This window comes from Rousettus aegyptiacus, unplaced genomic scaffold, assembly GCF_014176215.1.
Source record: "Rousettus aegyptiacus isolate mRouAeg1 unplaced genomic scaffold, mRouAeg1.p scaffold_m13_p_3, whole genome shotgun sequence".
NCBI lineage: Eukaryota > Metazoa > Chordata > Mammalia > Chiroptera > Pteropodidae > Rousettus > Rousettus aegyptiacus.
In genome coordinates, this window is record NW_023416306.1 from 79,310,352 (window position 1) to 79,332,334 (window position 21,983).

General features: G+C 51.8%; 1 protein-coding gene across 2 annotated transcripts in view; it reads left to right on the forward strand.

Annotated features, from left to right (window-relative positions):
- The first annotated feature begins 11 nt into the window (after positions 1-11).
- The window catches only part of NINJ1 (ninjurin 1), a 33,867-nt gene continuing 11,895 nt past the window's right edge, over positions 12-21,983 (forward strand). Inside the window, exons 1-4 of one of the 2 annotated variants that reach the window (XM_016126007.2) lie at positions 16-180; positions 7,989-8,214; positions 8,999-9,160; positions 10,047-10,538. In XM_016126007.2, coding sequence (XP_015981493.1) covers positions 97-180; positions 7,989-8,214; positions 8,999-9,153 — 465 coding nt within the window. In that variant the 5' untranslated portion in view covers positions 16-96 and the 3' untranslated portion in view covers positions 9,154-9,160; positions 10,047-10,538. Of the gene's footprint in view, positions 181-7,988; positions 8,215-8,998; positions 9,161-10,046; positions 10,539-21,983 lie in introns of those variants that run through there. The other variant, XM_016126008.2, reaches the window with a different exon arrangement.

Sequence of the window (21,983 nt, forward strand, 5' to 3'; positions counted from 1 at the left end):
GCGGGGCGGTCCCGGGGCGGGCGCGCAGCCCGCGACCCGCGGCGGAGGTGTGGGTAGACCACAGGCCCGGAGCAAGGCGGCCCCAGCAGTCGCACCATGGACTCGGGCCCCGAGGAGTACGAACTTAACGGCGACCTGAGCCCGGACTCGCCCGGCTCCCCGGGCTCCCCGGACGCCTCGGTAAGCTCCTTTCCCCCGTACCGCTGTGCGACCTTGGCGGGCGCGCGCCCACTTTAAACTCCGCGCCGGAGGCACTTCTGGGAGCCAAGCCAGCTGCGCGCTGCGTTCGTCTTGCGGGGCGGCAGGGGTCGCTGCGCCCTGAGTGCCCCGAGCCTCACCCATGCCGTCGGGGATCCGAGCAGGGGCCCCTGGGTTTCTTCTACTCGAGTAGATGGTGGGTTGGGCTGGCAGACTGCCTTCTGGGCCAGGCCAGTTGGTGCCCACACCTCCCCGCGACCTGGCCTTCCCCGTTCCCGCACCACCCTCTAACTTCCAGCCGCTGCATCTCCGGTTCGTTGTGCTCTGGGTGGGCGGGGAGGATCCCAGCCTCCGGGTGCCAAGCCAGCAGCTGGTAGACAGTTACGTCACCCACGTTGTCCACGGGGACTGCATGGGTCTGGTGCGTTCCCTAATGGGGAACTTGAGGCCACTGTGGCCTCGCTCCTCTCTTCACCCGCAGCACCCGCGTGCCTTCTCTCCCCCCACCTCCACTCTCACCCCGTGGCCTGTTCAGGACTGCCCTGTCGACCTGGGAGAGAGGTGGGCACAGGGCAGGCACTGGAGGTTGTCCTGCCCACATTTTAGAGCTGGTGCCCTCTTCCCCTTAGGTCCCTTTCTGCTGCTGGGCAAGGCCCAACTGGTGGTCTCTGCCACTTCCGGGGCCTAGCACTTCACCAGCGCTTGTTTGTGAAGGAATCCTGGGCCCAGCCCTCAAGAATTGATTGACTTTGGACATTCTTTAGGTTTCTGACCCCTTTGGGGATGAGGGCAGGGCCAGCAACCTCTCAAAGGTGTGAGCCTGACTGGGACAAAGACAGTGACAATGCCCAGTTGTGGGTGACCAGTCTTGGAGATGCCCAGGCCATACTGAAGTTGGGGGGAGGGAGGTCCCAGATGGCCTAGACAGCCTTACATGTGCCCCTGGCCCCACAAGATAATCTCCATTTTTCTTCATGGCAAGCCTTTCTGGGGACCCAGCTGCCTTGCTGGCCCTTCAGTAAATCCCCACAGCCCTGGGGCGGCACAGGATGTTTGTCCCAGGTTAGAGATAAGGAAACTGAAGACTGAGAGGAACCCACATTTGGCCCTGCCATAATGTATGAGCACTTTGGAGTGGGATGTGTGTGTGTGTGTGTGTGTGTGTGTGCGCGTGCGTGTGCGTGCGCGCGCACGCTCTTAGCGATGCTGGTATACCTCACTGGGCCTTTTGTCCATAGTCTGAAAAGAGAACAAATGACCCCTGCCCGCCTTTGGAAAAGCAGTGAGAGCATGTCAGGTAACAAAATGGGAGGGATCCTGATCACCTCTCAGCCTTGGCTGGGCCCTTCACTCCAAACTTGCTCTGCATGCCTCATCTCTAGAGCACTGCACTGGCTCTGGGACCAGAGTTGGGGCATGCAATTGGCACTACACCCTGTAAACAGAGCAAAGGAGCCCCTGGCCAAAGTGCTGAACTCCCAGGGGCTGGCGTGGTTGCAGTGGGAGTTTGACATTGGCACTGGGCCTTTGACAGCTGGGGTGGGGTGAGGCATGTCCCCTGACAATGTGGGGAAGGACATCCAGGCAGAAGGACCAGGATGAGAAAGTTCCAGAGGCTGGGCCACTGAGTGTATTGGGGCTGGGGAGGAGGTGTATTGGGAGGTCAGGCCTTGCTGGGAGCCCATGTGAGAATGAACACATTCATCTGGCTGTCTCCAGTCACAGGCAGGGAGGCTTCAGGAGGAGTAGCCAGCCTCAAGTCTACTCCGCTCATCTCTCCTGGGCCCAGGTCAACCCAACACTGGACCCTATGCTCCACCCTCAGGACCTGCCTTGTTGTGTTCTTGGGCATATCACTCTGTGCCTTAGTTTCTCATATGTGAAATTGAATGGTAGCAGTGCATTCCTCAGAGGTTGTCCTGAGGACTAAATGAGCTAATGTGTGAAGTACCACAGCTGGCCAGGCACACTGTGTCATTAACATCCCCACCTGCCACATGAGAGCCTCTCCTAGTAATAATGCCTGGCAAGTACCTTCCCCAGGTAGGACTCTTGGACAGGCATGGTCCTCTCCCTGTGCCTCACCTGGCTTTTCTGTGGCTTTCTTTCCCAGTGGCCCTGCCAGAATCTGAGCCTTAGGAACCTGCATGAGAGTGAGGAGAAACGCTTGCTGGGCAGAGGGGTGAACCCTGGGGTCTTCAGACATATCACCTCGAGATCAGGAACTCTGGATGGCAGGGTGGGTGGTCTAGGTCACTGCTGTGTCTCCAGCGTGCTTTTGGCTGTGAGAGGACAAATGAGAAGCCTGGCCTTGCCCTGCAACCTTGGGGAAGTGCAGACCCACTCCAGCCTCTGTTTCTGCTTCTGTGAAGAGGGGTGGAATGGCTTACCATCCCAGGTGGCTGGGCCTAGGGAGAAGTCACACCTGTAACCTGTGGGCAAATGGGCCTCGCTTGGCCAGGGTAATGGGGGGGGGGCCCACAGATGTCCCACTTTGTGTGCCCAAGTCCCCACAGCCCTCACATGTGCCCAAGGGCCCCTCTACCCAGGGCCCCCACAGGAGTGAGTTAAGACAACTTGCTTTTGGCTGCCAGTAGGAGGAATGGTAAACATCCATTTTAATGTGAAAGTGGCCCACAGCTATATCATGCTGTGGCTTGAGGACAGTTGCATTGGACCCTGCAGCAGATGCTGGCATCTTGGCCAGCTATCAACAAAGCAAGGGAGGTGGTAGGACAAGGCTCCTGGAGCCACATCTGGACCATGCACAGCCTCAGCTTCGGGAGGAACTTTGCTCTTTTCATTTCTGCTTTCTTGGAAAATCCTGAGGCTGACAAGGTCCTGGCCAAGTTCTAAAAGATGACTCTGATGTAGCCACAAGGTCACTGACAGCCAGTGCTGAGCCCACTGGAAGTGGGTGTGCCCAGCTCATGACCCAGCTACAACAGGATTCCCGCTCCCACCCCCACCAAACTTCCTGTGTGGAGCTAAAGACCTCTTGGCTGGCTGGCTAGGGACAATTTGGGGATGGTGTGGGCCTGTGTGGCTCAGACAGGACTTTACCCAGCCTGGGCACAATGTTAGCTCACACACTGGAGGTTCAGACAAGGGACACCCAGGCCCTGCCAGAGCCAGCTTAGTTCTCAGGTCCCACCCCCAGAGGGGTAGACACCAGAGCCCCACACATCACTGGTACTGACCGAACCTGAGTGGGGTAGTTCCTACACAGGAGGGGCTGCAGTGGTCTAGCAACTGGAGCTGGACACCCAGGACCCCCCATTGCTGCTCAGCTCATAAGGTCCTATTTCTTGGGCTTGTTTTTTTCCTCCTTGTCACAGGTTTGTTTATGAAGTTAGTTAACTGGCAAAGTTTATTTGAGAGGTAGTCTTTCAAAGCTATGAAAACTAGACAGTGAGGAGAACCGTCCAGCCTGCCCCAAAAGGCTGACCAGCCACCAGTCCTCTGAGTCCTGCATTTAGTCCCCTGTCTGCCTGATTTACAGGTGTGATAAACTGAGGCCTAGGGGGGTCATCCAGCAGCAGGTCTGTCATGCAGCAGGATACAGGGGTGACAGATGAGTGCTGCCAGTGGCAGCCCTACCCAGGTCCTAGTAGGCTAGCCAGTGAACCTCACAGACCTTTTGAGGTCCTTGGTTTCTCATTCTGCAGATGTGAAAATGGGCTCTGAGAGAATAGGCAGGAATTTCCATGTGAGTTTCTTATTCCATACTGTAGTCAGGATCCAAGGTCAGGTAGGATTGAAGGGAGTCAGTAACTGAACCCCTCAGGTGCTGCAGGGGCTTAGTGGGTGGGGCTTGGCCCTGTCCTGTCCTATCCTATCCACCCAGGGGAGCAGGGGGTGTGCAGGCAGGAGGCTGGGAGTGAGCCAGACAATGCAGGCCCAGCTGGTGCCTCAGGCAGCCCTTCATCTCCTCCCATCCAAGCCTGGGATAGACCAGAGTGTCCTTTATGCTGCAACCAGACCTGGGCACCCATGGTGCCTCAGACCTGGATTAAAATCCTGGGTCAAATCAAATCCTAACTCCTCTTCCCACTGAGCTGAGAACACCCAGCAGTATAGCCTGGGCCAAGTGTCCCGGGTCCTTGCAAGCTGCCTGTGAAGAGCTACATGAGACCCACTGTCTACAGAAGGTGGATGGCCATGCATAGAGTCAGCTCCCTCCCCACAAGGCTCCTTTCTGGATTTTCAGGGAAAAACTCCAGCAGCCCTGAGGTCACCCTGCTCCTGGGACCATAGCTGAGGTTCTGGGAAGTCCCCTTGGGCCCAGGAATACATTAACCAGGGTGTTTGTTCCCTGCACCACCCTGGTCATGGCAGAGATCTCAGTGGGAGATTCCCAGAGTAGTTCTTGGCAGCAGGGTGTCCAGGTGATGGGTCCAGACCCATAGGGTCCCAGACCTGCAGGAGGTGGCTTCCAAGGCAGCAGCCTCCTCAAGACTCTTCTGTGAGTGGTCACCTTTAAGACCCAGAGCTCCCCACACAGTTCAGAGCCTCCCCTCTTCCCCTGCCCCAGGAGGCCTGATGTGTCAAGGTCAGGCATGAGGGAAATGTATCAGCCCTGGGCCCCTTCCTAGGGTGGATAAGAGGCCATGCCACATCCCAGGCAGTCTTAGGCTTTGGGGCAGACCGGCTGTTTGAATGCTGATCTGCCCCTCCCTCATGGTGGCTGTGGCAGGCCCCTGAGCCTATCTCTCACTCTGTAAAATGAGAAAATCACTTTCTGTCAGGGTTAGTGAGGGTACTCTGTGGGTGGCAGAGCTCCCAGAGTACAGATGAGGAGACTAAGGCCAGCAGAGAGAGAGCAGGTTGTCAAGGCCACACAGCCAGTCTATCTATGGTAAGCTAGGATTGACCAGGGCCCCCAGCGTGTACTCCTCTTATTGCTGTACAGGTTAAACAGGAAGCAGATGGCCATGTGTGCGAGAAGCGCCCTGCACCAGGATGGGTACATAGGCTGGGGTTCTGAGGCATTGGCCTCATTACACACGTGGGAGACCAAGGCCCAGAGCTGGCTGTCCTGAGGTCAAGCAGCTAGAGCCTGTGCAGGGGCCCTCTGAGTGCTCAGCCCCAGAAAGGTAGCCTCTGATCCCAACACACTCCGTGGGGAAGGAACCATAGTGTCAGCTGCCAAGGCTTCTAAGCCCCAAGGCCTGGTTTCAAATCTCAGTGCAGCCCTCACTTGCCTTTGGCTTTGGACAAGGGGCTTCGGTTTACCCACACTAAGTGGGTATGAGGCCAAGGGGCTACCTAGGGGAGGGCACCCTAGCTGAAAAGGGAATAAGATGGTGGGCTGCACCTAGAGCACCCAGGAGAGAGGACAGTGGGAGCACAGGCTCCCTGCTTTGGGGGCACTGCCACTGACCATGTCATTCTGTGTTCGAATGTGTACATGGCTGCATGGCTATGAAATATTTAAATGGTTCAGGAGACCTCAGACTATAAAGGAATTCTTTCTCCTGCCCAGAGGCTACCACAGTTAGCCTAGGTGTGTACATATCTCTTCATGTGTTTATTTATGCAGCTACACATGTATATATGTTGTATATATATGTGTATGTGTGCATGTCTGTGTATACCAGTACATATATGTGTGTCTACCTGTGTATACATCTATGTTACATGTGTGTACAGGCTGATGTTTATATGTTTAGGCATATATGTGTATATACATTTATGTGTGTTTATACATGTATATATATGTTGCTTATGCATGGGTATGTGCTCATTTGTGTATATATTTATGCCTGTGCACATGTGTGTAAGTATGTGGATGTGTGTGTATAAGCTCATGTGTGTGCGTATATGGCTCAGAAGGTGGAAGCCCCTTGTAAGGTCTGCACCTGGCTTTTATGCTGAGGTTGGAGAATGGGATGAGCACTGGGCTAGCTTCAAGTGAGGGCACTTTGGCACTTACGGTTTATGAAACATAGGAGCACACCCCCACTGCAGGCCAGTGCCTCCCAGACGCCCCGCTGGAGGAACACACAGGTGATAGGGTGTGGAGCTAGGGGACATCCTCATATGGTGGGGGACACAGGTCCTTAAGCAGTGAGTGGCCTGTGCCCAAACCCTGGGGAAGAGTAGCCATTCCCTGGGGGTACGGGGGCCTGAGGGACAGCCCACCCAGCTGTGAGTGTGGCTGGAGACCTGGCCTCCAAAGGCAAAAGGGAAACCTTAAATGGAGAGTTACAGGGGAGACCTAGTGGGGCTTGACTGTATGTAGAACAGCTCAGAGAGCAGGGCTAGGGCCTGAGTCTGTGGAGGAGGCTGTCCCTATGTGCCCTTGGGCCTAGAATTTTAAACTAAGCAGATCTGCTATTTCAGAGCCACTCACTTGAGGGAAGGTAGGGCAGGTAGCAGAGCCACCTGTGTTCTGCACGTCCATCCTCCCTTCCTCCTGGGCATGTTATTCTAGACTAGATTTAAACTTAAAGACATACCATTAAAGTGAGGCCTGCCCTTCTCTAGGTCTGTATTTTCCAGAGTGAAATTTGTAGCTACAGGAAGTGAAGGCAGATTGTCTGCCATGTCTCCTCTCCTGGTGTTCGTGGCCCCTCCCAGCACCTGCCTCCCAGACCTGCATCTTTCATGAGTCTAGAAACAGGATCTCCTGGGTGGCCCCAGGAGGCCAGCCTGCTGACCAGTCCCCTGGGAGGCTGCAGTCCCAGGCTAGTGGCTCAGGGGTTCCTGTGGACAAAGAGCCAGGACCTAAGGGCGCAAATTTGTCCTTGGGGGCTGAGGAGGGGTCCAACCAGGGGTAGTTTGAGGTCACCTTGACATGGACTGAACAAAGACAGCACGAAGGGCACCCAGGAGTGGCAGGGACCTGCACCAAGGCCAGGGTGTTCTCAGGCAGAGGTGACAGAGGAGGTTTCAGAACTCTTACTCCTTTTTTTTACCAATATGAACATGAAGGCAGAATGAGTGCAGGAGCTCCACTGCATGGCATGCTGTCACCAGTATGGCACTGTAAGGGTAGCCTCAGTGAAGTATTCTTATCACAAATCATAATAAATAAAGAGGGCAGGAGATGTTTGGAGGGGACGGATATGTGATGACCTGGAGGGTGGTGGTGTCATGCAAGGACATTTATCTCCAAACTCTTCAGGTTGATTACATTAAATGTGTATAGCTTTTGGTATGTCAATCATATCTCAATAAAGTAGTGTAAATGTTTTTAAATAAACATTAAATAAGAAGCTAAGCTCAACTTTGGCATAGAATGTCGAAGCATCTATTAAGTGCCTGCTACATGCCCTCTGCAGCTGGAAGGTGGCCTGGGCAGAATCAGTGGTCCAGAAGGACTTGTTTCACAGCTGGGCAAGTATGCAGGGATCCGGCATCTAGCTCCCATTCCCGCATGTCACTTCTGTCTTGGGACTAACCACTTGCCCAGACCCAGAGGGGAAGGAAGGCCCGACACCAAAGACAGGGGCATCCAGGGAAGGCTGCTAGACCCCGCTATAGCAGGCAGGCACCGGTGGCAGTTTCCAGTCTGAAACCAGAGTGTGCGCTGAGGTCGTGTTTGTGGTTCCTTTCTTATCCAAGACTTGATTCCTAAGGAGGGTCTTAGGGGGCCTGCACAGCCTTCTCTCAGACTCTTGTTCTGTTAATAAACACTTCCCTCTTAAGCCCTCACCTGGGCCCTGTACATGCAAGCCAATAAACCCCACTTCCCTACCAGTTCCTGAGAGGAGACTTGGGTGGGATCCCAGGGTAGCCCCTGCCTGCTTCCTATGGGAGACCCTCTGACTGTCCCCTCCCTGCAGCCACCCCACTGGGGCAGGAACCGGCCCATCAACGTAAACCATTATGCCAACAAGAAGAGCGCAGCAGAGAGCATGCTGGACATTGCGCTGCTGATGGCCAATGCTTCCCAACTGAAGGCTGTCATTGAACAGGGCCCCAGCTTTGGCTTCTTTGTTCCCCTTGTGGTCCTCATCTCCATTTCCCTCGTTCTGCAGATCGGCGTGGGCGTGCTGCTCATCTTCCTGGGTATGTACCTGGGCAGGTGGTGAGAGAGTCCTAGGGCAGCCCCACCCAATGGCAGGCTGGTTCACCTTGCACACCTCCTGGGTTGGAGCATTCACCATCTGACCCCCTCTGAGCTGGCCCTCATAGAGCTGCACAGGGACCTTGGCCCTCATTTGGCCATGAAGTCCAGGATGTGGCCCCTGGAGAGACCCCTATGGCTCTGTTCTTCTACCCACCCAAGCTGAAGATGCAGGAAAATGTTATAAACATATGAGTTGACATGTATCGGTTCCTTACCATATACCCTTTAGTCCTGACGGTGGTCTACAGGGACTAGATGCTGGTCCTGGCCCCTCAGGACCTCTGTGCCCTAAGAGAGGGTCTGGGCTAGGAGCAGCAAGGGCTTCAAGGTTGCCTCTACCTTTTCCTGGCTGCGTGACCTCAGGTGAGTTACTTTGCCTCCTGGACTCAGTTTCCTTGCCTCCTCCTGGCTAGGGCTTTGGGTATGTGTGAAGATTGCTAAATTACCACAGGGCACTCAGAAAGGTGCTTGCCTATGTGTGCTCAACATCTTGTGCCTTAAAATCAAACGTGGGCCTTGGGCTGGCTCCTCCCACCCCATGACCAAAGGTGCCAGGCCCCTCCGAGCTTCCATCCAGCTCCCCAGGCCAGGTCTGTTGTCAGCAGTATAGTAATGCAGACATGTCTCTCTGGGAGAAAGAAGTAGGCCCTGCAGTGTTGCTCAGCCCCAGTGCTGGGCCCAGTGCAGGCAGCCTGTGCAGTGTCCATGCCCTCTTGCCCACAGTCAGATATGACCTCAACAACCCAGCCAAGCACGCCAAGCTGGACTTCCTCAACAACCTGGCCACCGGCCTAGTCTTCATCATCGTCGTGGTCAACATCTTCATCACCGCCTTTGGCGTCCAGAAGCCCGTGGTAGACATGGCACCCCAGCAGTAGGGCTCAGGTGAGTCAGGAGGGCTAACCTGGGCTCCCCACTGGACCACAAGCAGGCCTAGGGGCTCAGGGCCTTTCACTCGGAGCCCCATGACCTTGTGTCTGCCCCTCCTTCAGCCTTATAGGGTGAACATCCATGGCCTCACATCCACACACCGCATTTAGCCCCCATCCTTGCTCAGAGAGGCCAAACACCTGCTAAGGTTGCCCTGCTAGCTGAAGCTGAGGCCAGGAGACCCTCATAACACAACAAAGCAGCCTTGACGAGCCTGAGGGCTCAGACAGGTACCCTAAAGTGTCATGAGGGCAGATGCAGAAGACCATCAGAATTCAACATTCTCCTGAGCTTGATGATAATGACCAGAGCATGGGGCACAAGGGTCCTGCGTCTAGAATCCTGCAAGGGCTGCACACCGTGGGCCATGTGACCTTGGGCCCAGGGGTCACTCCTCAGGCTTGCCCCAGAGGAAGCGTGGGTACCACTAACAGATGAGGGATGCCTCAAGGCAGAGTCGGACCCCACAGAACCCTCTGGATGCCAGCTCGCTCTCTCATTCATGGCATAATGACCAGACTGTTTATTAATCACCCTGTGTATGTTCCAAACACATCTCTTGACTCCCCCCAAGCATCAGCTCAGTGGCACGAGTTCCCCACCGGCCCCTACTCTTCAGTGTCCTCTGTCAGAGTATGCTGGGGCCAGGCTTTTAAATTCTGACAGTGACCCAGGAAGGGAAACTGAAGCTCACACAGGTCAGAATTGGGCTTTTCTAGAGTTGGAGCAGCCCTGATGCTCGTGGACTGGTTGCCAGACATACCACTGAAGTAGGGTCACCAGGATGAGACCTGGGCCCCTCCAGCCTGGGTAGCCCTCATGCCTCTCCTCTCCTTTGCAGACACCTCAGATTATGCCCAGCTGCAGCCACTCAGACCCCAGAAGCCGCCTCACCTTGGGGGCTCACCTCCCTGTGTGGGGTACTCCCCAAAACTGCAAGTCTAGGACTGGGCGGAGGCCACTTGGGCCACCCTAGGGCCTCCTCCATTCTCATCTGCTCCTCCTCCTGGAGCAAGTGTCAGCGAGACCCAGAAGGGTCATGCCCAGCATGGACACACAGCAGGCCCAGAGATGGGCAGCAAGGGGCCAGGGCCAGCCTCAGTCTCAGGACATTTCCAGAGAGATGAGGAGATGCCCCACTCAGCCAACGCACTCCCTGAGGGACCTGTGGCCTCTGCACCTCCTGAACCAAGAGACTGGACTGCCAGCCCCTTCCTTCTACCATGACTGTGGGCTTTGCACATATACTCCACTAGTAGTGACTGGACATGGGGCTGGGGCCTAAGCCCCCACTTTTCTAAGCACAAGTGACCAATAAAACTGATGCTCTTCCTGTGTGGCTCCCATCACTGACCTCCCTCTCCTGGGCCTGGGCCTTATACCATGCCCCAGAGCCCCAGCCTGTGCTGGCCTCTCCTCCCACTCAAGGCAGTCATGGGAACATAGTTCAGACCACAGGTCCCTTCTCCAGAACTGCAAGCTTGCGCCGCTCCTTGGCGCCTGACATCTTGGGTCAGGTTTTCAGGCAAACACCAAGATCTTAAGGCACCAATGCCCCGATGTCTTATTTTTTACTTCAGAGCATATAAGAATGTTTCAAAGAGCTCCTGGTAGCCTAGACCCAGATGACCTCGTGGGAGGGAGTCCCACTGCAGGTGATCATTTACTCTATTAGGAGCCTGCCCACAGGTTTTCTCCTGCCCCCAATCTGGCTGGGGCTCCAGTGAGACATATGCTGTGCTGACTACCAAAACCTTGAGTGTGAACCTCCCAGAAATGGGTTCACGGACATGACCACACACAATAACCAGCTCAGAAAACCAGCCTTGACACAACACTACTCTCTAATACAGCAGACCCATCCATGTGTCACCAGGCTTTCCATTAGCTCATTTATAGCAGATCAGAGTAGAACTCCAAGATACCTCCCTCTGTGCTGGTTTTGGGGCTCCCATGTGTTCCCTCAGATCCAGTTCAGGTGGGGTATTTTTTTAAGGTGATTGGCCCAAGGTGTCCACATCAGGGCTGCAGGGGCCAGGGGTGGGAGGCGGCTGGTTCTCCATGTCAACTTTGGGGGCATTTGGCATCAGAGGCCAAGACTGGGCCCTCCTTTGCAGGGTTTTGGGAAAGGGTGGCACACAGGATGACCTTGAAGGGAAGTAGCCCTCCATCAGAGTCTCCAGACATCACCTGTCCTGTCCTTGGCACTTGGCCTGATGACCTCTGACCAGTCCCTCATGGAAACTTCCAGCACTCTCACTGTTTCCTGCAGCCTGCATGCCACAGGTCTTCCCTCCATACCCACAGCCAAGGCCCACCCGAAGCTCATGCCCAGCACTGCCTTTTACTCAGGCCTTCTGTGCCAAGGAAAGCAGGGTTAGCCCAAGCAGTCCGAGACCCTGCAGAGACCCAAACAAAGGCCAGGTGCTATCATCCTTACCTCACCCAACTGGAATCCCTAGCTCCCTTTCATCCACCCTTAGGCCTCCAGGGCCTGAGCTCTCACTTTGCCTCTTGTCTCATCAGCCATGACCCCTGCTTGCTATACTCTGTATCTCCCTGAAGTAGCAGGCCTGTCCTCATATGGTACCCTCCAGGTGCCTGGTACACCTGGGAACCCCTGTGGTCTTTTGCCGCTCTTCCTCCTCTCCCCATCACTTCTCTTCCCCTCCTCTAACCTGAGCCTGGTGTGGCTTCAACACTTGTTCCCTTAAAGATAGTCAGGTGACCCCACCACCTGGTCTGTGGGGCTGAAAGATCAGCTCAGCACAGAGTGATGGATAAACAGGAGTGCTTGTGGGGGAGACATTCAGTCCTGGGCTTTGCTTTAAAAAACTCCAGGAATAAGCATAGGGAAATAATAAAACAGGGTTGAAAAAGTGCTAGTGACTGCAGAGTGGGGCCATAGGGTGTCTCTGCTCTGGTGAGTGTCTAAATGTCTCATAAAGAGGGTTTTTAAAGGTGATCCCACCTGGGACAAGGTTCAGGAAGAAGCAAGTGAGCAGGCGGGCAGTGGGTGACACGTATTTCCAGCCAGAAGGGGCAGGTGCAGGGCTGTGCAGTGGGCCGGCCCTGGGGCAGGTTGTGAGGAGGTTCCTGTACTCACACCACCTCTCCTGATGGTCACTATGAGTGCGTCTTCCCTTCTCACTTTTGACAAGAAGCAGCAGGCAGTCAGGCTTCTACCCCTGCATTGTCCACCTGCTACCTGGCCCTTGTGCCATCCCATCTGAGTGCCCCATCCCGCCCCTCTTGCCCTCTTCCCCTGGCCATCCCAGTGTGTCCAGGGTGGTGTCCGGGCCCACTCTCTTAGGCCCAGCTCTGCCTGGGGCCTGGCACATACCTTGTCCCTGGGATAACCTGGTATGGCTTATAGCGTGTGTTATGGCTGACCAGCAACCATGAGGGAGAGATACCAGCCTATGTACTGGTCTCATGAGGCAGCACCTCGGATGTGGCCAACAGATACTCTGGTACCTCCTTTGGCCAGGCCGGAAGTCTGCCTGGAGGGGGACAGCTCCAGATGGCTTGGCTGAGTCCTGGGCCACCAAGAAATGCTAGCCTCCATGGGTGCTGGGGGTCCTGGGGACAGTGCATGACACTGAGTGGGTCTGTGTGTCTTGGCCCCCCACTACCCCCATCCCAGGTGGGGATATGCTTCTGGGCCCCACCGGTTCCCAGTCTTGAACATTGACAGCCACTCCAGCCCCCTAACCCTTACTTCAGACACATCCCTGTCTTGGGCCTTGGCATGTGCTGTTGCTTTCCGGAGTCAGTGCTCAGCCCTGAGGTACTCCCCATAGGCTCTCTGACCCTTCTAACAGTCATTGTCACAGTGGGCTATTTGGGTTTACTTGGCCTTTTCTGCTATGGGATGGCCTCACTGACCACCTTGCCAGTGTCTGAGTGTCTGAGACCACCCCACACACTTGCCACACTGGCCCAAGACCAGGGCTACATCCCAAGAAGGAAGGTCCTGGCCACTAGTCTCCCCAAGGGCAGAAGTGCTCTGCTTGAGATGGGGGAGGCAGGCCCCCATTTATACCTGTTGTTCTACTTACTTAGTCTGGCCCTACTCTCCCACCTGAAGCTACCACCTGTGACATGTGTCCTTGGCACCATGTCCAGCGAACAGTAGATGCTCTGTAAATGTCTACAGCACTCACTCATCCATGTGTGCTGAGGCATAGACAGTGGAACAGGGTGGAGCTAGCCCCTAGATGTGACAACTCTCAGGGGCTACTTCTGGACTCCCATGCACCCACTCCTGTACACCTCTCCCCGACCCTGTGCCCCATCCTAGAGCTCAGCTCTGTCCTCCCCGGGGACACCAGAGACCCCAAGAGTGAGCAATGAGTGTAAGGAGCAAAGAGATGCACACACGGAGTTGGGGGATATCACAGAGGGACACACAGAGAAAGGGGATTGGAGAGGACTCAAGGGTGATGCTTGATGCCCAATGACAGAAAAGAGCCCTGCAAAGGGATGAGCACTGTGAGCTGGGTCTGCCCTTGGGGGAACCTGGTGTGCTCATTGTGGGGGAGGAGGCCATGATCCAGAGCTTGAGAAGGGGATGCATACAGAGTAAGACAGTGCAGGGAGATTGTATGCTTAACCTTACTGTAAAAGATAAGTGATGATGAATGAAAGGATAAAGAGATGATGGATTAATCGATTGGTAGGTGATTGATTGATAGATGATAGATAGAGGATAAATGGATAGATGGATGATAAATGGATAAATATAGGTAAATAAATGATAAATTGAATACTTGGTCAATCATTAAAAGATTAATGGATAAATGATAAATGATAGCTAGATGATAAACAGGTGATAGATTGACAGGTAAATGATAGGCAGAAGATGATGATAAGATAGGGGTAGGGGTTAGATGGGCTATCCCCAGGCCATCTTGGCAGGGTCTTTGGGAGAAAAAGTAGCTCTGTGCCAGTGGGAGCCCAGGCAGGGGCCCTCCTTTCCTCCAGAGAGCCCTTGCTGGTGTTTCCTCATTGCTTATGTCCCCTGCATGCATCCCAGGACACCAGTTGATTCCTGCCTGAGTCAAGCCCTGGGTGTGTCCTCTAGGTCTGGTTCACTCCCCTGGCTCTCTATCCCTACCATTTATACTTGAGACCCTAGCTTGCTTGATCTCAGGAAGGAAGAGAAAAGACAGGGTCAGACACACAAACACACACATGTCCACCAGCCTGCCACCCCCCACCCCGCATATGACAACCAAACAGGGCGGGGCCCCCACAGACAGGAAAGGTGACCATGCGCTCCTACGCCTGTTACATCCATCCCTCTGGGTTTTCCTCTTCTCTTATTTGCCTTCTACTGTGCCTTTAATTGACTTTAATTCCTCTTTCCTCAAGGCATTACTTTTAAAAATCAAGGAGCTAAATGTTCTAATGTTTTTCTTCTTTTTCTCTCAAGTATTTATTTCAGGGGGAAACTAAGCTGCTGGATCTGTGTGGCCAGATGAAGCTCCCCCCCCCCCACTGCCAGCACCTGCTGGGCCCCTGCTCTAGTTGTTGTCTCAGCTGAGAGATGGGGTTTTGTCCTGCTTTGGGGTGGGATAAAAATCAGAGTTCCAGCTGCCACCTGGCCAGTGCTAAGGGAGAGCCCCCACTCCCTAAAAAGAGTCCCTTTCTAGTCCCCACTGTATAGATAATCTGACCTAGGCTCCAACAGGTAGGCCTGGGGACAGAGCCAGCCCACACAGCTCTCCATCTCGAGCCCCCTCCAAACCTGACCCCCCCCCCCCACCAGATATTCATCTATGAGACTTCCGGTCCCAGGATCCATTACGCAGGGGTCTGACCCAGGGCCTAGTCAGACTTAGGGGTTGTGCAGAGGTTTGTGGTGATGTAGAGGACACATTAGGGGGACGGGTGGGCAGAGCTCCCTGTGAGCTCTGCCTTAGAATGCTAACTCCAGTGAGAACTGTAAACAGCAACCCCAATTCCAGCGGTGTCAGCACCAACTGACCTGGCCCCTGTGCCTGCAGAGTCAACAACACATTCTTGCCAAGAGGAACCATGTGTTGTGCAAGATGCAGCTGCATTTAAGGCTCTGAAAACAAGAGCCTGTGTCACACCCAACTTTTAACCATATGCCTCCTAGGTAAGAGTCACTGAGACTCAAATTCCCTTCCTAACAGAAACACCCATTAATTAGATTCACCCCTTTACAGTATACCAATCCCAACACTCACCCTACTCCCTACCTAACCAACATTTCAAACCCTCCCTCCACATTCTATCACACCTTCCCTCCCTCACTGTCCTCACTCCCTTCCTCCCTCCCTCCCTCATACCTTTTCTCCCTCACTCTCCTTCACTCCCTCCTTCACACCTTCCTCATGCTTTCCTTCACATCATCCCTTGCACACTTTCTTTCAAACACCCTTTCTCTTACACCTTCCCTCACTTCCACACTTCCTACACTTTCCCTCACACTCCCTGCCTCACTCCTTCTCTCACACACTGTCCCTCACTCTCACTCTCACACCCTCTTTCACATAACATCTCTCACAAATTCCCTCATACATCCATACATCCCCTCCCCACACATCTTTGGTAATGGATTATCTCTTTCTACCCCAAGCAACCCCTCCCAGCCCCTGCACAGCTCTGGAGGTAGGAAAGGCATCTCAACATTGTCCTAGTCATGATGAGAAACTGCAGTCATAGGTCCCTTAAAGATAAGAATATATTCTGAGAAATGCCTCGTTAGGTAATTTCATCATTGTGTGAACATAATGGAGTGCACTTACACAAATGTAGATGGTGTAGCCTAACACACACTTAGGCTATATGGTCCAGCCTATTGCCCCTAAGCTGCAAACCTATATAGCATGTTACTGTATTGAATACTGTAGACTACTGTAATCACGTTTTGTGAATCAGAACACATCTGAATATAGACAATGTACAGTAAAAATACAGTATATGAGATAAAAATCATACACCTTTATAAGGAGCTTATTGAGTCAGTCAGTGTGAAGGTTGAGGACATAACTGTACACTACTGGAGACTTTTAAACACTATACACCAAGGCTACACTAAAATTATAAAAAAATATTTTCTTCAATAATAAACCTTAGCTTAATATAACCTTTTGACTTTATAAACTTTTTGATTTTTTAACTTTTTTATTCTTGTAATAACCTTAGCTGAAAACAAAAATACATTGTACAGCTGTATAAGTATTTTCTTTATATCTTTCTATAAGCTTCTATTGAAAAAACTTTTAATTTGTTTTACTTTCGAAACTTCTTTGTTAAAAACTGAGACACAAACACACACATTAGCCTAGGACTACACAGGGTCGGGATCACCAATATCACTGTCTTCTACCTCCACATCTTGTCCCACTGGAAGGTCCTCAGGGATAATAATAACAGGAACAGAATTGTCATCTCCTATGATAACAATGTTTTCTTCTGGAATACCTCCTGAAGGACCTGCTTGAGGCTATTCTTGAGATTTCACTCCTTTCAAAATTATGTTCACGATGGTTTGCTTGTTTTCTTTCTTTCTTTTTTTTCATCATAGATCTGCTCGTAAGCAGATAATGCACCATGAACATTCCTCTCTATTAATTAAAACCTTTCATTGTCAGGGTCCATGTTTTCAAAATTTTTAAGGAGCTTGTTGAGGTCTGCAAAAGCTTCTGCTAAACTCTTCATTATGAATTTTCTTGGGATTCTTCTTTTTCTTTGCCTGCAGTTTCCTTTTGTCTTGCCTATTCTTCATCTATGTGTTCCTATTCCAGTTCTAATAACTCATTAGTCAATTCCTCAGGAACCACCACTAGGAACTTCTCAATGTCTTCCTCATCCATACCCAGGTTAAAGTTATTTGCCATCTCAACCACAACCTTGTTGAGTTTTATAACCTCTTTATCCTTGGTAAATCCTTTGAAGTCATGGATGAACCTCTTGAGTGTCTTCTTTCAGATGCCATTCATATATTCCTTGGTGACATCACCCCAGGCCGAGCAAGGTTCTTGATGCAGTATAGATAGTGAAATCCTTCCAGAACTGCATCAGTGTCTTCTCAGTATCTTCCTCTCTTGCAGCAATATCCTGGGCAAAGGTCCTCCTCAGGTAGTAGGCCTTAAAAGGTGCTATATTCCTTGATCCATTGTTTGGATCAAAGAGGTGGTATTTGGAGGGAGAAACACTATTTTGATATCGAGATGAAGATTATCAACAAAAGGAGGATGCCTGGGAGTATTATCAACAATAAGCAAAATATTGAAAGGTATGTTATTTTCCAAACAGTACTTCTCTTAGTTCACTATCACAGCAATTCAAAAGAGCACATTGGAAGAACTGGTCATCCATGACTTCTTATTGCTCCTGTAGGATGTACGCTGGCAGTGTGTCCTTATTGATATGTTTGAAGGCCTTGGGGTTCTCACTGTGCCAGATCACAAAGGGTTTCTATCTGTAGCCTGTGACATTGCCCCCAAACAAGACTGTTATCTTGTCCTCAAAAGCCTTGAAACCTGGCATGGACTTGGCCTCCTTATGGATTAAAGTTCTTTCCAAAATAGCAAGGTTACATCTACATTGAATATTTGCTCTGGTAATTAATTTTCTTCCACAATTAGCTTATCTAGAGTTTCCAAAAATTCTTTAGCTGCCTTCACATCCGCAGTGGCAGACTTACCACTCACTTTCACATTATGTAATATATAACAATTCTTGAATTGTTTAAACCACCTAAAGCTAGCAGTAAATTCAACATCATGGTTGGGTCCAGTCTTTTCTTTCAATGTTGCCAATAAACTTCTTGCTTTGGCCAAATAGACATGGTCCTCAGAGGGACATCTTCTGTGTCTCGTCTTCAATCCAGGACATTAGAAGTTTTGCCCTTTTTGAATTTTTGTTAGTCTCATTGCCTTCAATGAAGCAGTTCCATTAATAGCATCTATCACTCTGTTCTTGTTCTTCAAGATTGAAGCTATGAACCAATGGGACATGCCTGAGTGGTGATTTTCTACCTTCATAGTCCTTAATCACTTTTAATTTTGTTTCCATGTCAATCACTCAACACAGCCTCTTACTAGCAACATTAGCAGTAGATATGTATGCTAAGGTCCATGATGAAAAGAACAAGATGAGATTAAATCAAACACAAGAGAAAATGATGCAATCTAGACATGAGGTAAACAAGAGATGATAAGGCTGCTGCCAGCATAACACAGCATACTGTTTTACAGCAAACTTTTTAAATAAGTAGGTACACTCTAAAATAATGACTCGAAATATAGTATAGAAACCAGTAACATATCGTTTATTATCAACTTATTTTCTGTACATAATTCTATGTGCTGTACTTTTATATGACTGGCAGTGCAATAGGTTTATACCAGCATCACCATGAATATATGAGTAATGCATCATATATATAGTCTGTTGTTGATTAAAATGTCATTATGCAATATTCTTATTGAAATGTTAGGGTGGGCTTCTTAGAGGAGGTGGCATTTTACCCAAGACCTAAAATGTGAGTCAATTGGGAATTATTAAGGAGTGTTCTAGCCAAGGGAGCAGCATGTTCAAAGGTGCAGAGGCATGGATCATGAGCAATTATTTTTGGAGGGTGGGGGTGGAGAGTTGGAGACAGGGTCTTGAGAGAGGGAGTGCAACAAGAGAGGCTGTGGCCTGTGGTACCTTTCATGTCCTGATGGACTTAATTCCTTCTAGGTCACAAGCACTGACTGACTAGGTAGTTGGCAGACTTGCGGCCTCATGGGGGAAGGTGCTGAGCCTAGATATAGCCACTCCATTGTTTTCCGTCCTCAGAAGAAGGGCCTTGTAGGTTTTCAACCAGTTGGTAGTGGACAAATGGGAGAGGGCCTGACCAGTGGTCTAGGCCATCATGAACCTTAGCTCCAGGCACAGAGTCCAGGCATCATCTTGGAAGAGGCCATAAAGGTTGAGAACTAGGGAAGAGTCGATGAACAGCTTGGGCTCAGGGGCTGGCTTTGGACCTTGAGGGAAGGGCTTGGTGGGTTATGGCTGGAAGAATAAAGCAGTCATGGGAAGTGGCGTAGCCCAAGCCAGGGACAAGCACCCTGGACCATCACAGCTCACCAGATGGGTCCTGAGGCCCTGGGATAGGCACTGACCACACCTCACTCTGGATGGAACCCTACTGCATGGCCCTAAGGAGTTGTGGCCTCTTGGGTCTCAGATAATGGACAGCTGGGCCCGCTTGTCTCTCAGACATTTCCTAAAAGACCTTAGTCTGTCCAGGCTGCTATAACAAAGTCTACAGTCTGGGTAGCTTAAACAAAGAGCATTTATTTCTTAGTCTGGAGGCTGCAACTGTGAGATCAAGAAGCCCACAGATCCAGTATCTGCCTTTACCCAGGCCTCTCTGTCACCTGTACCCAGGTGTATCTATCTCCTTAACCCAGGAGTCTCTGTCACCTTTACCCATACATCCTTCACCTTCAGTTAGGCATCTGTCACCTTCACACAGGTATTTCTGTCACTTTTACCCAGTGTCTCTGTCACCTTTACATGGTGTCTGTCACATTTTCCCAGCTGTGTCTCACAGAGAGCAGGACAAATATTGAAAACATCCGAGGGCTTCTGTGCAGAATAAATTTACCCAGGAATCAGGATCTTGCTTGCTCATGGCAGGTGGAGGGGCTACAGACTAGACAGGATGTGCTAGGCAGAGCCATGTGGGTATGCTGGCCTTGAGAACCTTTGCTGCCCCAAGCTCAGAGCCTAGAAGTAGCACAGGGACTAGTCCCATCTGTCTGGTGACCAGGAAGCAGCCTCTAGTCTAGTCTCTGTAGCAATGGGAGATGGTTTACATGGGTCCTGGATGGCTGCAAGGGATCTAGAGCTCAGTGCATCTTCCCAGCCCTGGACAGGCCCCAGAAAAGGACTGGAGGGGAGTGGGCAGGTTCATAGTAGCCCTCACCCCAGACCCCAAGCAAGGTCAAGAGTGCTTCCACACAGGGCATAGCTATCAGGGGCTCCATTTAGCCTGCCAAGCTCAGGGTGACAACCTTGCTCACTACACCAGAAACCTGCACTAGCTACACCTGCCACCAGAGGTAAATTCATGGAGCAATTTCTGGGAACAGCACTTTAACTGAGCAGTGAGTTCTATCCCAAGCTATGCTCAAGGAGAGGTTCCCAGACTAGGTTCCCACTGCACAGATGCCCAGGACCTGCAGCCCAGGGGTAACAGAGTGAGTAGTCAGCCACTATCCTCAGTGTCCAGCAGGCAGGAGGGCTCCTGCAGATGGCTCTTCTTTGCTCTCACCCTCAGTTCTCCAGTGGGCACACAAATGAGACAAATAGCATTTGAGCTGGCTGCATGAGCCAGATACCATTCCTGGATCGGATTCTTCTACCCCCAAGTTGTTTCCCACTTCCTTGGGCTCAGGGAACCCCTCCCGGGGCCCAATGGCATCATTTCTGGAGTCAGCCTGCCTGGCGTCTCCGGAAACCCCGTGGAAAATGCAAACTCATGATGATTCTCAGGTTGACAAATATGCTTCTGTTTCCCCCAGAAGAGGCTGGTGGGGGAGAAGCTGACAGAGGGAAGGAAATCAAAAGAGGGACTCATTGGGGGCCAGGCTGAGGCCCCAGAAGCATGCTTCTCATGTATGTATACTTATATATGGGAGTGCTGTGTATATGCACGAGTGTTGTGCACATGTGTACATATATATTTGCATTTTCACCTATGTGCATGTGCCTGTGCACATATAGGGAGGGTGGGTGGAACCCCATTCTCACTTGCTGTGTGGTCTTGGGCTTGGAGCCTCCTCAGATCCCTCACCTGTAATGAGGGTGGTAACAGGGCACCGGAAACAGAAAGTGTGCTTTACAATCATGCCTGCAGGAGGCCAGAAGGCATTCATGGGCAAGTATGAGGAACTTGGTCAGCTCACAGGGCCCCCAGGAGCCTGACAGTGCACATCAAGGGTAACACCAGGCCCTCTAGGACTTGTATGTCCTATTTCCACAGCAGAATCCTGATCCATGGCAAGAGAGAGGGGTAGAGACATGCTGGTCAAGGGGTCCCAAAACTGAGGAGGATAGGGGCATGGACACCCTGAAGAGAGGCTGACCACTGAAGACAGAGGACACAGACACCCTAGTTGAGAGGGTCCTGGCATGGAGGAGGATGGACGCATAGATGCTCTGGTCAAGCAATGAGGAAGACAGGGCATACAGATACCTGGTCAAGTGGGGCCCAGCACTGAGGAGGAAGGACGTGTGTGGCCAAACCACAGGCAGCAGATGGTGGGCTTGAGGAACCAGAGCTCAGAACCTGGGAGGGCACAATGATGTATTTCATCTCTAAATTTTCTAGAATGTCCCTCGGACTGTTTTGTTTTCAGAGTCTGGATTCCCTCTCCTGGGATCCTGGACAAGATTTTGTGTTTGTTTCTAGGCTCTGAACTACTAAGAAATCTGCCATTGCCTCCCATGCGGTGGGGGGAGGAAGGGGGAAGAGATGAAGCTCTTTCATGAGAAGGATGGTCTATGGGGCCAAGCAGAAGTCTCAGAGGGGGGTGTCTCCTCAAGCACGTCATGGGATGGGAACGAGAATGTGGTTGAGCTCACACCCCCTCAAGTGCAAGGTTACCTTTTTTTGGCTGAGTGACCTCCCACCTTGGCCTCAGTTTCCTCATCAGGAAAACAGGAACAGCAACCCCCACCTGCTGGGGTAGCCAAGAGGAATCAAGTCGACTCGTATGGGGCAGCACAGGGCATTGGCTGGTGC